The sequence below is a fragment of the Rhamphochromis longiceps genome, linkage group LG23 (assembly GCF_057381845.1).
Source record: "Rhamphochromis longiceps isolate RC_006_pf linkage group LG23, R_longiceps_female_GT1.1, whole genome shotgun sequence".
Lineage (NCBI taxonomy): Eukaryota > Metazoa > Chordata > Actinopteri > Cichliformes > Cichlidae > Rhamphochromis > Rhamphochromis longiceps.
In genome coordinates this window covers 15,187,736-15,203,591 of record NC_140578.1, presented here as the reverse complement: position 1 = coordinate 15,203,591, position 15,856 = coordinate 15,187,736, and the positions used below count along the sequence as shown (strand labels likewise).

At 38.6% G+C, this 15,856-nt stretch overlaps 2 protein-coding genes across 3 annotated transcripts in view; both read right to left on the bottom strand.

Annotated features, from left to right (window-relative positions):
• gng12b (guanine nucleotide binding protein (G protein), gamma 12b) overlaps positions 1–10,056 on the bottom strand; it is a 37,500-nt gene extending 27,444 nt beyond the window's left edge. Inside the window, exons 1-2 of one of the 2 annotated variants that reach the window (XM_085398774.1) lie at positions 9,815–10,056; positions 5,528–5,591 (exon numbers count right to left, since the gene is read on the bottom strand). The gene's annotated coding sequence lies outside the window, so the exon portion shown is untranslated. The remainder of the gene's footprint in view (positions 1–5,527; positions 5,592–9,814) is intronic. The other variant, XM_085398775.1, reaches the window with a different exon arrangement.
• Positions 10,057–11,718: 1,662 nt separating this feature from the next.
• On the bottom strand, positions 11,719–15,063 carry LOC146641497 (protein wntless homolog). Its single transcript, XM_085398426.1, has 10 exons — positions 14,827–15,063; positions 14,580–14,735; positions 14,331–14,467; positions 13,572–13,740; positions 13,388–13,485; positions 13,260–13,312; positions 13,011–13,132; positions 12,800–12,883; positions 12,500–12,665; positions 11,719–12,391 (listed from the first exon to the last, which is right to left on the bottom strand). The coding sequence occupies exons 1-10, from the start codon at positions 14,974–14,976 to the stop codon at positions 12,291–12,293; spliced, it is 1,236 nt and encodes a 411-aa protein (XP_085254552.1). The 5' UTR covers positions 14,977–15,063; the 3' UTR covers positions 11,719–12,290.
• Positions 15,064–15,856: the final 793 nt, after the last annotated feature.

Below are 15,856 nucleotides of genomic sequence, written 5' to 3'. Positions count from 1 at the left end.
CTCTTTGATATTTGGGCATATTGGGGCCCGATGAATGTAAAAACAAAGAATTACCTGATTTTTTTTTACCTTAATTTTGTTTTGTTTTTTTAAAAATAAGAGCCACATGAGGATATTCGTTTAAAATTTCGATAGAACAGCAGCAGTATAATGTCCTCATAAGTGGATATCAGGCCGTTGTAGAGCAACATTGAGTATTTTGGTCGAAATACCCCGAAATGTGATGTCCACATATGTGGACGGCAGGTCCTAGGAGGTTAAACATGGCGTCATTGTGCAGTAATCTCATAATAACCATTAATATTGTCATTCCAGTTCTGTAAGATATAAGAAGAATTCTGCAACCCCTCCTGCCTTCATCTCCAAGACAGAAACAATGAAGTCTGTAGTACGTCTTTCCAAAGAGAAAGCATTGAAGGGAGGGATTATAAGACTTCAGATTTCCATGCACTGCAGCTTTAACAAGGTTTTACAATGTAGTGTAGGTTTTGTGTTGTAGTCATGCATCATGGCTCATGTCAGAAGCATGCTGAGCAATAGATCAGTCAGTGATACTGCTCATTTCCAGTCATGACAGTTAAAACACCAAATAAACAGGATTTACTGCCGCCACCAACCAGTCAAGCTGCAGTTCACATTTTCCCCTCTAGTTCCTAAACAATGCACAACGGACAGAAAATCATTTTTGCAGAATATTATAAAGTGAGGTTGACCTTTTGCATTTAAAAATTAATTACTTTATCACTTCATTCTTTCTTTTTTCACTCTTCATACATTTAGTAAGGTTAAAGCAACTTTTGAACACCAAATTTGAATAATTTCATTACTGACTTGCATTTCACTCTCAGCATCTTCAGCAACTTCAAAACTTCAATGTCAGTTTGTCTGCCACATGTTCTGACCTGCTGTGTCACTGTTGAGAAGTGAATCACAGCTGCTTCGATTTTAACAATGAAAGCTAAACAGAGCGCTTTTCAATATATAATCTCTTGGCAATTAAGCATTTACATCAGTAAGAGCATTTATGCTGTCATTAGGTTACAAAGACCTAGACAGGTCTGCGATTTCAAAAGTGCAGAAATCTGTAGTTTCATGCAATAGCGACCTGCTTATTATCCAAAATAAGCAATTTAACTTCCCAAAAGATTACCTCAGTCTGCCTACATGACCTACATGATATGACAGTCAAACCCGGTCCAGTGCAGAGAGTTCAGATGGTGGCTGAGCCTTTTTCAGTCATGCATTTTGGAGTATTATAATGCTGCATTCATTCAAAGCACCGACCAGGATCTCACAGGGAAAGTATGTGCGCACCAGTTGGAGCGGTTTGTTTTGAGAACAGTGCAACTGCATTGGAACGTGGCTGCAGTGCTGAGCTGCATACCACCCTGTTTCATCTCTAATGAATGTCAATCAAAGGCACATTTTTACAGCAGCGCAGACCACCAAGTGTATACTTGTAAGGCAATGCAATTAAAAGCAACTTATTTCTGGACTGGAAAATATTTCGCTGTGCCACTGTCTGGTAGAGGAAAATGTTTTAGGAAAAAAAAAAAATCAAAGCAGGAAAGAGCAGCTTGTACAAAAGAATCCCAGGCATGCAACCAGTGGCTAGGCAGAGTTTCTGGGCAGGATGACATCCCGACGGCTGCTTGGCCTCCCTCTCTTAACTGCCAAACCCTTATGTTTGTTAACTGGACGCCAACACTCCCTGAACGGCTTCCGCAGCAAAGATCAGGGTGGCTGGAATTCTCGTCTGGCAGACATGTGGCACAGGAGCGTCTCAAAGTGGACACCACAGCACACGAACAGATAAAGCAGCCTGTGTGCACTGTTTATTGTCAGGGCCCTGAAACCATGATTAGAGCGTTGGGGGTTTTTTTTTTGTTTGTTTGTTTTTTTAAATGGGGCACATTTGTTGCTATGCAGAAGCACTTTCTAATGCCTTCTATACAATAGCATGTACAATGACAGATACATATGAAAACAAGCAGCTGCTGCTTTGTCTCTACAAGGGAAAGTCACCCATGCTTTGTATGAACTATAGCTGGAGTGGACAGGTACTATAGTTGCATGCTCAAAAAACAAAACAAAACAAAAATGCAGGTTTGCAGGATAAAAATATGCCTTTAGTTGCATTTATGTGTACCAAGGACAGAAATGGAGCTAAACAATGCATGGAGCCTGTGCAGACAGCTGCATGCATTGATTAATGAAGATCATTACTACATCATCAGATATGCAGTACAGGGACAACTGAACGCTTCCTGTGTGGACACAGCTTAACTGCCTATTGCCGTGTTAGTACCTCCATGAGGATGTACACAGTCCACAACTGGGGTAATTACAAAAATCTTGCTAACCTACCCACATAATGCTAATGTTGAAACGGATCATGTTTACCATGTTAACCATTATTTACAATTATTTTTTCTATAAGGAAATGGCAGTGGATCATCTTTCAGTTCATCTTTAGAAAACAACTCTGTTGTTGCAGACTGGAGAATGTATTCAGTTCTTGAACCATGCATGCGTGCGCAAAACTTCATGGCAGTTGCATGAAAATTCTATTGATGGAAACTGGATATGCAGTGACCTAGTTGTTGACTAAGCTGATATTTCATCGGGAGCAACAAGAGGGCGGCATTGTAATTACACATCTGAAACTGTAGCAATAATTCATTTGTGGCTTTATGTCTACATAATGATGGGTAGACTGGACGTTCTGTTTTATTCTCACAAAGCATGCCATGGAGAAGGTTCCTGTGCTAACAATAAACTACATAGTAGATTTATAGTATTAGTCTAATGCATATGGTTCCCACTGAAAAGGGTTTTACAGGTAAACAAGGAGCAAGTAGAATCAGTGGCTGAAGTAGCCCCAGCTGCACACTTCTGAGACTTTATGTTCTTTGACTTGCAAACTTGATGAATCTGTTTGTCCTACTTCAAAGCCAACATGTGTCTACATTATAGTTCTGCAGATAGAAGAGCTAATCTCAAGTGGCATCTGCAAGCCTTCGGGGCAATCAAAGGCCACCCAGTGAACGCCAGTCCATGTTAGAGGTACATAAATAATACTAGAACTTAAATCTCTGTTTCACTGCAGTTTCTGGGAACACGGGACCAGTGCAAAAGAAAGTCCAGATGAAAAAGAAATGCTATCGAACGCATTCACTTCCCATACACTTCAAATACGTTTTCCAAGAAACAACTTGAAGCATGGAATGTGCGACATGAGAGGAAAAAAAACTTCGCAAAGCAAAGTACAAAATAAGTGCTACCCGGCATGAGAACTGGTGAGCAAACTACTTCCTGCAGAGGGGCCGGCCACTCCTGCCTCAGCCCATTGCTAACCGGCATGAGTAGGAGTGTGCGTGCATGTTTGCGTGTACAGTAAGTGATTGTGGGGTGAGAGGGAAATTCGAAGGGAGGGGTGGGGTTGTTGTTCAGGAAGTAGACAGTGCAACAGAGGAGAAGGAAGGAAGGAAGATGCCCATATATGAGCAGGCGCTTACGAAACAGGATGGAGGACATGACTGAAGAGGCCTGGGATCTCCCGTGGGTGCAGAAATAATTAAGTAAATGTGAAAAAACCTCCTACACATATAAAAACACACACACTGTCAATCAAAAAATGCCAAGCCCCAATTTTCATGCATCCTGACGCTTGCACAGTAAACTGCTGTGTTCAGTTAAGATCTCACATTAAACCTGCTCAGTAAGAAAAAAAAAGGTGTTAGAAATTGAAGCAGTTATTGAGGAACCAAGATAGTCCCACCAAATGCAAGACATTGCCCCACAAGGTTTCTGTTAGCACAGTGGAAAGACTATAGACAGAGGCCCTGCAGCCAATTAATAACACACCTGCACACAGGCAAAAAGAGCCTTTGTTTAACACCTGCATGTAGACTGGGTCACCTTTTTTCACTTGCTGTTTGATTTAAATTCAGGTGAATGCATATTTTTCAAAGTACTTACTTTGGACCTACAACTGATTTAAAGCTTTTATTTCCTGAGGGGCTGCCCCCACAAATTGCACAGTAGTTTACATTACACACACCATAAATTTCACTATACACCCACAGGTTCCTATAAAAGGCAAAAGGTTTGTGTTGTACCCCTACACAAACATGTAAAAAAATAAAATAAAATAAAAAACCTACACGTTATTAACAAATGCAAAGTTCTTAACAGGGTCACTCTGCACAACACATGAGTATTCACACACAAGAGTCCCAACACAGCTGCAACAAATGAGCAGATGTGCATGCTTATGGAGGTCCCAGTGTGGGACATTTCAGATTCTCAGTGTTTCAATGGCATAAGCGAAAAAGGAAAAACAAAGCGGTTTCTACATCAGTTATTAATTTAACAGACCTTCAATATGCTGCAGCAATGAAAGGGTTATCTCACGCCTAACATAAGGACAAACCTATAGACTGTATAATACTGCCACCATGTGGGGGAAATTTGTAGAATTGAGTCATACAACTATCTGTAAGAAGGTATCCACAGAGAAACTAATCTGAAACTAGCTTTTTCTTTCATTTCCTAGATTGATATTGTGTTAGCAGCAGATCTCTTAATTAAAACAGATACAAGTAACAAAGAACAGATTGTTTCCTTATTAGTACATGTGTATTGATTGGCAAACCTGAGACTTTTATTATGTGTAATATACTTTTAACTGAGTTATTAGCCAAGACATTTTTATTATATTTAGGTGCATATTTTCCTGACCAAGAAAATAACAAACATTAGTTCAAGTAAGTATCCAATGCACCTAATCATAGGTAATTATTTAGAGAAATTAATTCATTAATGCTATCAAAACAGCTTCTATTTCTAGTTAGAGAAGATTCTTTGGATCTAAATCATGATTTTGTAGAAATGTTTTAAGTACTGATATCATTTGGAGCCAAAACGTGTACAGGCTTTTCTTCCTTTCTTCTTTCTGGCCTGAATCTAGTAATGTTTCACATTTTTCCCCTCTAATATTAAATGAAGAACCACTCAGAAAATAGGCCATTTAAGGCCCTCACAGTAAATTCATATTAAAGGGGTTATCAAGTATAAAGTTGGATGCTTGAAAACAGGGGCAGGGGTGAGTAAGATCCAATTTCATACAGTTAAGTGAAACAAATTATAAATGTTATGTTTCACTGTGTTTGAAGCATACATTACCAGTAATGTAATCAGTAGCATGTATTTGTATCTTACAAATTCCACACCTGTGATGCCTTTTTGTAAATGTAGGACCCAAGTCATAATCCTAAAGAGCAATCCCCTATGATTTAAGAATAAGAAGATACAGTGTAGACTCTTTCTAAACACAAGAGGGCAGCACCTCACAGATGGTCCTTAAGTCTGAAGATATGAAATACTCAAACAGGCTGTGCCTAATTAATAATGAATAGGCTGGTGAAACAATGTTTGCAACCTGAGCCACCTTGCAATTACAGAAATGGCTGGTGGCGATAGTTGTTTTAAAGATGGGAGGCAGCCTATAAACAAGGACACAGACCTGTGTGCGAAATGTTCTCAGGGAGCATGTACTTGGTGTTTCTGTCTGAGTGGGCAGCATAAATCTGGAAAGAAAAAGCAAAGAAAATATTATTTTTCAAAAAATTAGCCAATCGTGGATTCATGTTTACCATTTCTTCCAGATGAGGCCAAACAAAGAGCTGTGAGCTCCCACGGTGTAATTAATGAATGCTAGCCCTCTGACACTAGTTTCCACATCATTTAGGACAAAATGTGAAGCAGTGGTGGGTGGGGTATACCCAACCCACTGCTCTACTTGCATTCATTACCACATTCCAGTGAGACCAGTTAGATGGCCAGTCCTTTAGTCAGAGAACTTTGTGTCTGGGCAGTTTGTCCCAACAACAGAGAAGAGGCAGGACTTGGTGGTTTAAAGTAAGGAACAGATATCCTCAAATATTTTTAGTACTTTCCACTGTTTATTATTTTCTTTCCACAGTAGTAATTCATCTTACACATTCTTCAAGCCTGAGCAATACTCGGAAGAGTTGGTATATAAGCATTAACATATAAATAATATTCTTAACTGAAACAAATGCAACAATTAAATACAACATAAAAGGTTTTTGCACAGAGTAGTAGAGTTTTTGGGGACAAACATTCATACTGAAGGTACCATTTATTCAAACGCACAAATTAACTTGGATTCACTTTAAATGTGTAACTGTTATTTAGTCATTATTTACAGTAGTTATACATGTTCAATATCAAATCAAAGCACACACACACAGTCCTGGAGTTGGTTTATGCAATTGTCAGTTGAGCTGTACATCATGTAGAACTGCTCAACGAAGCACGTGTCTATAAATAACCCACTGCAGCAATATGACAAGTCCCAAAATGTCACTGAGATCAGACACAGGGTGACACGAACAAGTAACCTGGCTACTGTCACACAGGGTCTGTGTGTTGCTCTGCGGGTCAGGGGGAGACGCGGCAGATGAGATGTTAATCCTGCCACAAGGATGGGAAAAACAACAATGAGGCTGCAATTTCTGCTCCCGCTAAAGGAGTTTACAGCAGATGTTCGGCGGAAATAATTTGGAAAATTAAAGGAATCTTTGATGAGAACGCAGAAGTAATAAAATTTCAACACGCAATGTTCTAAGATGCTAATATTGGGAGCAACAAGAAAGCCAACAAGTAAGGCGAAGTAAGAGACGAGAGCGTGAGTTGGTTTGGATAAAACAACAACCTCCAGGGACAATCCAACAAAGAAAAAAGCCAGGACTGAGGTTTCAACATGTGGAATCCCAAAAACAGATGACGTCATGGTGGCTACATCCATCTTCTACATACCATCTATGGTTTATAGACAGATAAATGAACTGAAGTGGCACAGCAGTTATAGTCAAATATACAGAGAGTTTATTTGACTACACAATCATCTTGTTCAATCAAACCACCTAAATATTGTGCATGCGTTTCATTCTGAAATGTTACATTATAGGGCGCTCATTTCAAAATTGCTTTCCAAGTAGACAAATAGTAAAAGAATACACAATCCCAAGTGACATCTTTGTTCATTTATTTATCCGAATATTGACATAAATCCTAAGTATTTTTATAAAGGTTTAAACTGGAAAAAAAGGGAATCCTTACACTTACAGAACCTTTATGAATTGCTGCTTGATGAATACCTGCATCAATTAACTTGTAGCTGACTAGTTCCCTGCATTAAAATATCTGTTAAATGTCCATGCTTTTAACTGTCTCCATGACATCTGGAGGAAACAGCTGCTGTGTGAACAACGGTCTGATTTTGATTAACTGATTAAGAGCTACACTGGTTTTATTGTAGAAGGTCTGAATATTACAATATTAATAACAAAAGCCCTTCTCTAATCTAATAACTTTAAATAGAACAGTACACTGCCTGGTGGCCATCACACAGTTTTCAGAAATGCCGCATCTTGTTTGAAGACAGAGAGAGTCAACACTGTAATTACAGGGTGCATGTAACTAACTATCGGTTTAAAAATGGAAAGTATTTGAGAGGTAAAGTCATTGAAAGCTAATTGTGAAAGCCTTTCATCACTTGCTGATAAGCAGTTAATGCCTTGTGCACTAAGCAGCCCTCTTACGTGCGACATATTCTCCTCGTTGAGGGTATAATACCTTCATCACTGTGACACGCTCCAGTGAGGAGGCTAAGAGAGCTCTGACATACGTCAAAGCAGGAGGACATTTTTCACATATTGCTGTGGACTAACAGCTCGAGGGTGCCGGCGGCGACTGTGCTGTGTTGACTGGAACTTCTCTCTAAAGGTCTTTGTGACCAGAGCTGTGACGCACAGACGAGTTCCCCAGAGGCTGAGCGTGGAATTTGAGTCAAGGGATAGAAGGGGGGTAGGGGGGGGACCTTCTCACGAGATTAAACCACGCTAAGGTCTGCACCAGTAAGTGTGGGGTAACCAGGCAACATGACCATACCCACGTCAGCACCACAAATGCACTCAGGTGGAGTCACGCTGGACTGCCAGAAGCCATGACAAGATAATTCTCCTGAAAGATGAAAATCATTTGTCATGGACACACAGAGTTACGTTGCATGCTCTCCACAAACATGCTCACAGGTTCAATAATAATAACAGCCATACCAAAATTATCTCACAGAAACGTCATCATACTACTGAAAGAAAGTAAACACGTGTAGCGCTTAGAAAAATATGTAGCATCTGTTTATGCAGTGTAAAAGACAGCTGTTTTGATCAAAACTTTGCCAGTTTTACACTCAATTTTTATATTAGATTTTGGCATGCTGCACTTTCCTTTGGGGTGGACCGAACATTTGCTCAACAAAAAAGCTTCAACTGAATGCCCCCTAAATGCAAAATTTTCAAATGCATCCCTTTATTCATTTAAAAAGTCTGACAGACTAACACTAAAACACTGCTGAATACTGCAGATGGATTTCCTGGTACTAAAAATCTTGATCAATACATATTTAAAATGATCATCATTACCTGTCTCATTAGCTACAAAAACAAACAAAAAAAGCTATTAACTGAGAGTTAATAGATTACTAGCTCGGTTAGTAAACTGAGACTAGTTTTGCCAATTTTCTGTAGTAATTGGAGATGGGAATCCAGAAGTGGTTCCAACTGATTCAATACATGGGAATTATGTGCCTCAAACTTCCTTTTATCATTGCTGGCATGTTTGTTTTCCTGACAGTTGGATGTTGCAAAATGTCAGAAGCTTTTGCACAACTCAGTCATATGCAATTCTTTGTCTTCTACTCTGTTTCTGCAGTCTTCAAAGTCAGAAAAAAAGACTAAAGACTAGTGCAGGTCTTCATATTATCCACAAAACAGATACTGTGTGGAGTAAACGGATCAGAAATCAGAAAGGGATTAATACCAAATAAATGTAAGTACTAAAAACACTCTTAAACACTTATTAACATTTAAATAAAAGCTAAACTCTACAGTTATTTTTTAATCATAAATCAGTCTATCATCTACATTACTAAAAGTCCAGTCCAAGAGTTTGTGCAATGCATAGGCTTTAAGAATGCGACTTCACATCTTAAATTCAGATTTTAGCTGAGCACATTCACCTGAGAAATACACCGCTTGGAACGTCAGATATTATAATGAAGTGTTGCTACTCCTATAAGAACAGCAACTCCTCCCGAAACACGTCTGAGTTAAAGAGAAGTTTAAACATTTAAGGCAGACTATGTTAATCTACTGTTTACTGCAGCTCTAATAAAGCACTTCACTCACATTTACTGAACAACGTTTAAAAAGAAGAGCATCAGTTTCCCCGCTCTGATAACCTACAGTATGATAACTTCCCACAACACGCTGTAGTGTTTTCACACTGTTGTAATACTGGCGCTGTTAAATTCAAAGAAAGCCCTGCTGCAGGTAGGCTTTCCAAGAAGTGTAATATTCCATCATACTTGTAAATCTCTCAAATATTCGCTGACCTTCACAGAGATTTATCCAGCATGTTTTCTCAGAAATATCGCCATGACATCACTCATGTCTCCTCTTGAGAAAAAAAAAAAAAAGAATCCTAACCGCTGATTGAAACACCTGTTTACCAACCATGTATTTGCACAAAAAAAATTTGCCAACCATTTAAAGCTGCAAAGTGTTCTTTCCCATACTCTTACCTCGTGTTTACACTGGTTGTTGCCTCAGGTTAATGGACTGGAAGTCACAGTCTACCATCTGGCGTTTATTAAAAGCAGCAGCAGTGTGGACACAGCAGAATGAAGAAAGATTATTTATGTAATCTCTGTACTGATACTCACCTGGCCTCTCGGATCCAAAACCGGGTTTGTTCCTTTGTTTTGTTTTTGTTTTTTATGTGGTTGTTTTGTTTGTTTGGGGGTGGTGGTTTCAAAGTCGAGCCATGAAATAATCCCACACGAAGCTCTCGCAACTCGACAAAAATGTCGACTGAAAAGTTTCAGCTCGGATTAAACAAACATTCAGCCGTGTGGAGGTGAAAGCGCAGTGACGGGAGACGCGCTCAGTCATCTGCTGTTGGCTGCTGCTAGGCAGGACTACACGCCGCTTCCTAATCTTTGGACAAGGCAACAGCGCCCCCTGTCGGTGTTTTATACAGATGGTAATTCATAGGATCCTGATTGTGCTACATCTGCACCTGAGATATTCAAAATGTAGAAATCCAGGTGTCCACGTCCACGTTTCAAAATGATCCTGCACTTGCCATAAATATATTTTCAGTATGAAGTGCGGTTTTGTTTTGGTTTTTGTAATCTTGATAAATAAAAAATACAAATATTTTCATTAGTCAGAAATAGGTTTTTTTTTCCCCTTTAATTTTGTCTCCTGATTGTCAATACCCAGAGAAGTTTATATATATATACATATGTATATATATGTATATATGTATATATATGTATACATGTGTGTATATATATATATATATATATATATATATGGTAAATGGCCTGTATTTATATAGCGCTTTTACTAGTCCCTAAGGACCCCAAAGCGCTTTACATATCCAGTCATCCACCCATTCACACACACATTCACACACTGGTGATGGCAAGCTACATTGTAGCCACAGCCACCCTGGGGCGCACTGACAGAGGCGAGGCTGCCGGACACTGGCGCCACCGGGCCCTCTGACCACCACCAGTAGGCAACGGGTGAAGTGTCTTGCCCAAGGACACAACATATATATATATATATATATATATATATATATATATCCATATATCCAAGACATACCTGAAGCACTGGTAAGCAAATCAACTAATTTTACTTACTTATCTAGCTCAGTGGTGTCAAATTTAATTCATGGACTTCTCAGAGCTTCATCTACTGACTTGACCAATAAAACAACTGCATAATAATCTAAAAATGAATAAACCAAATAAACATTTTTAAAATTCTTCCCATTTCTTCTAGTATAGGTTTTAGCACATTCTGAAAACATTTACATTCCATAAAGCATCTTGCAGATGAACAGTCTGAGATGATGAAGAAAATTACATGCCATTCCAACAAAAGGCCTCAGGGTTTTTTGTTTTTTTTCGCATTAAAGAAATGCTGTTATTGTAGATAAAGAGAGCTGTTAGCTGGACTCCTCGGGTTTTAACCACAATCAAGGAAATAAATGTCTAAAGTTACAGATACAGTACTAGCAGTCTTTTACCCGGACTTTGCTCCATAAATAAAAACAAACAGAACAGTGGATGTACTGAAACACAAGCAGGAAATTTTCAGTGATATAATCAAATATTTGCTGGAAAAAACACCTAATTTTTTATTTATTTTTTTGGTTTATCTCTGGCAGGCCATGGGAAATATCTTAGACGTCTATAAAATGAACACTTCAGACTAATTTTCAGACTTTTCATCTGGTGGCTACATGGGTCTGTTCTGGCGCTTTGGCCACATATTTGAGATCCCTGGTCTAGATGTATGATTTAATTCATTTGTTTGTTACAACCTTACGCTGCATGTCATGAAAGCTCATTCTTGCATAAAGTAATAAACGCCAGAAACATTCAGTAGCAAAGTAAGTTGAAATAAGCAATTTGAGCACTGTTTTATTAGTAGAAAGCATATATATAATACTTTCACACAATGCTTTTTCACTATTTACATTAAAAAAATTAAAGTTGTATTTTGTATCTGTGTTTTAGACTGAATGTGCACAAAACCTGAAAAATTGTGAAGAAATGTTTAACTGTCCATGCACTTTGTTGAGCCATACACTGTATATATATAGTATTAAACCAAGGATTTAACAAAGGATTTAGATTTATTTTGGCATTTTGCAAAGATACAAAGAGTGAAAAGATTGGCCACTTTTTCTTTTCATTACAAGTTTAAGGAAACAAATCTACATTATAGGAGGTTGTAACAACATAGTCACATAAGGGGAGTCACAAGTTAACAAATTTCCTGTCATACCACGTAGAAGATGTCTGTTAGATAACAATAAGAACTTCAATTTATAGCATGCTTTAATTATTTTTCCCACGGTCACAAAGTTTAAAATAAGCAGCTTTTGGAGGCCTCTAAGGTCTGACCTTCCAGTGAATCTAACTTTGAATATTCAAGCTTTCCTCACTTTTCCTTATACTGTAGCTTCCTGTAGCTTTTGTTTCCCCAGTCTGTTCACTTGTTAAAGGTTACAGTATTGTACAATGGCTCACTTGTACATTCAATAGTGTAGAAGACTCTGGCAAGTAACATCAAATTAAAAGATAACACACCACAAATATCCTGAAACGAGCCCAGCAGCTATTCCTCAGCCACCTTCCCAGTGATCCTGTAGACCTCTGTCGGCCCCTGCTCTCCACAGGTCAGCTGTGTCTCTTGGCTCTCGGGCTTGTCCGTCATATCTGCAACATAATCTCAGATAAACACCTCCAGCATATTTACAAAGCAAATATCTCTCGCCATCGGTTCGCTAAACTGGATTCTGACCAAACAACAGAACTGTTACGCACCTGTGTGTTGAGTGTCTCCTAACTTCTTCCTGTTGTGCTTGTGTGAGGGGGCATAGAGGAAGATAATGGTAAAAACGTACAGGTTCCACATGCCATAGATTCCTGTAAGAAAAGCACTGTGGACCTGGAGAGTGTAGTCTCCCCAGTGCCAATGACCTTCGCTGACCTATTTGAAAAAATAAGAATATTTGAAATAATTTTTAAGAAACCCAAACATGTCCAAATAACAAATCATAAACATATTTTAAAGAAGAACAAGCTGCAATTAAAACTGCTGCTCCTTAGAAGGCTAAAACTTACTTGATTTAAGATGAAGAAGATGATGGTGAGAGCAGCACATGTGAGTGTTGCCAGCATTAAAAATTTAAACCTGAAAATAATACCCTGGGGGGAAAGCACACCTACAGTCAGTAAAGTAAGTAGAATTTCTGCATAATCTAGTGAATGAAAAGCTTTTTCTTTTTGTCAAATTCACTACTTTTTCTTATGTGATTTTGATATAAAATTAAACCTTATAGCGCAGTCTCCGAGTCTCTGGCATTGTAGGAAGCTGTTGCAATTTCCCACTAATGGTTCTGAACACGCAGTGCACCATGCGACACAGGGAGAAGAAATAAAGGCAAACAGAAATCCCTGCCACAATAATGAAGGTAATATGTGGTTTCAGATAAGAAAAAAATCTTGGATGTTAATGGTAGCCTGACTGCTGAATTACTTTTTATAATAAAGAATAGATATTTGAAGGATACTGCAAACTTACTCCTGGATTCTGACGCCCACACACTGTAGAATGGATTGCTCAAACGAACCCCCCTTCGGTAAGAGAGAAAACAACTTACTTTTTTTATTAAATCCACACCAATAACACAAAAAATGAAAAACATTTACCTTTCACTCAGGTCAAATATGAGAAGAACAGAAGATCCAAACACCACAAGCCCAACTTGCCACCAATAAGCTGAGAGGAGATTCCTCTGACGTTGGTCCTGGTGATTTAATGAATGAAAGAATAAGTAACAACTGGCAGGAAGGTGCAGAGAAATGTGCAAGCAGCAAAGAAAGACCTGCTAACCATGAGGTGTTCACCACAGAAGATGATCCAGAAACAGAAGAGTACAGAGTATAAGGCGCACTGCTGGGCATCTTCAAACAGCAGCATCCATGTCCACTCAAAGCCCATGGACAGCCACTCCACCGGCATGTCCAGGAAGGCCATTGAGAGGCCCAGAGCAAAAATCACCCTGAGCAGGACGAATACATCAGTGAAAGAAACACTTACATCCACTCTAACAGACAAATAACTCCTTCTGCTCTATTGCAAATGGAGAAATGACCTAGCCCTAGGCAATCATGCACTTAGATCAAACACTTTTCATTTCCTCTGCTTGGAAATGCTACACAAAAGTATGTTGGACTTCTGAAAAACAAGCTCTTAAAAGTATGCCAGAAGGTTTACTTGCAGTTTTAAGTTCTCATTGAGTATAAAAGAGCCAGGAGCTCCTTACAAGTAGCTGTATTGTATAACTTCACTCTACCTTTTAAATAAGATGATTTTGTTTCAGTCTGCAATAAAATCTCAATAAAATCAGTCCGCAGAGGCAGCAATCGCAACCTAAAGTGCTCAAAATTAAATATTCTTATTCTTATTAGTGGTAGTAGGAGCAGCAGTAGTAATATTATTATTATTATTATTATTATTACATTGTTTTTTATCATTTGAGAAATTATTAAAATTCAACTCAGTATTCTGACATAAAATTCATAAATATACTTAAATGTTAAAATGTCACTCTTAATCTCTCTTTCCACATGCAGGCTAGCCAAAACATACTTTTCCAAAAGGACCGGAGGTCTCGCCAAGAGCCGAATCCTGTACCAGTACCAAACTGTAGCCACTGATATCCAGGGACTGAACACAGTCTTCATGCTGATCCACACTTTGGTGAAGCCTCCATTCTGGTGGATGCCCTGAGGAAGAGGAGGGACATCAGATGTCAGAGTGCCAAATTTTTAGCTTTGGAGATTAATTCAAACACAACATGCCGTATAACAGAAGTTAACATGTAGAAATTATACTCACCACTACATGGATGTCCTTTATTTCCCCGATGCCAACGTTCATTGTGTCATTCACTGGCAAACGCAGGTTCATTAAAAAATATTTGTGGGCTACACTTCCCAGCTCCATGAATGGTATTGGGTCACAGTGATAAAAGCGCCCTTCGTTTTCATACGTCTGAAAAAAACACTGGGTTTTTCCTCACTAAGCAGAGAAAAGTGTAACTATTTCTCATTTCTGTGTATAACATGAAGTCATGCAGGTTTACCTTGGATACTGCAAATGTGCATCTGAGTGGCCTTTGCTCCACCGAGTGAAATTTTGTGGTCCACTCAGACGTCATGTCGTCCCTGTACGCCAGACGGGCATCGATAGTGATGACCACATCATCTTCTACACAGGCAGGAAAATTGCTCATTTTATTAGAAACCCACTGTAACTAGGAAACTACGCTATTTACATTTCTGACAAAGACAAGGCACATGTCTTACCAATCTGATTTATCATTTTGAATGCAATGTCAAACTGCAGAACAGCCAGCATGTATTGAAACCACGGACTCATTTCAGTGTTGGGTAGGGGTACATGCACAGCAAAAACAATGTCGTTGGCATCGAGTGTTTTTGCCAGAGGGTCGTCAAAACTGTGGACCTGCTGGCATCGATTTGAGCCCCATGGCATGAGCCAAGCACGTGTCCTGTGGAAATTGATGCATTTGGTGGCCAAGTAGCTGATTGCAGTGGTAGGACTGGGAGCTATCATAAAGGAAATCAGATATATATTATGAAAAAAGACAGACTAAAGCTTAATCATTAAGAGCATTGGGAAATTTTGTTTTTCAGAGCGCTTCCAACACAAAAAATAATGTTAATTAGACTTCATTTTCCTAAAATTGAAATCATTGAGGGCTATCCTGCATTTACAATCAAGCTGAGTAGCTCAAAAGCACACAAACAATTAAAAAAATATACAGTAGGTGCAAAGAAACTCCATGCAAAAACTATAAATATAATTAAATATGGAAACTCTACAAGATAAAAGATGCAAAACTGCTCACCCAGGTGTAGAAACAAGCTAAACTGCTTGCAATCAAGAATTTAAATTAAATAAATGTTTAGTTTTTAGAATACATAGAAAATAGAAAACAGTGAGGAAATAATTGAGAACATTAAAGGAATGTCGCCAGCTTTCATTGGCTGGCTGAGTAGAATCTGCAGTGCAGTAACATCTAAATGCACATAACAAAGATTGAATAAGATAAATTACTCCAAATAATTATTAGAAAACATTATTATTTG

Bases quoted from the DNA above. Each gene is read 5' to 3' on its own strand.
- LOC146641497 (XM_085398426.1), bottom strand. From the start codon at position 14,976: ATGAGCAATTTTCCTGCCTGTGTAGAAGATGATGTGGTCATCACTATC. The intron at 13,486-13,571 runs GTTAGCAGGTCT...TTAAATCACCAG, and splicing joins TCTGTGGTGAACACCTCATG to GACCAACGTCAGAGGAATCT. The intron at 13,133-13,259 runs GTAAGTTTGCAG...TTATTGTGGCAG, and splicing joins GTGGGCGTCAGAATCCAGGA to GGATTTCTGTTTGCCTTTAT.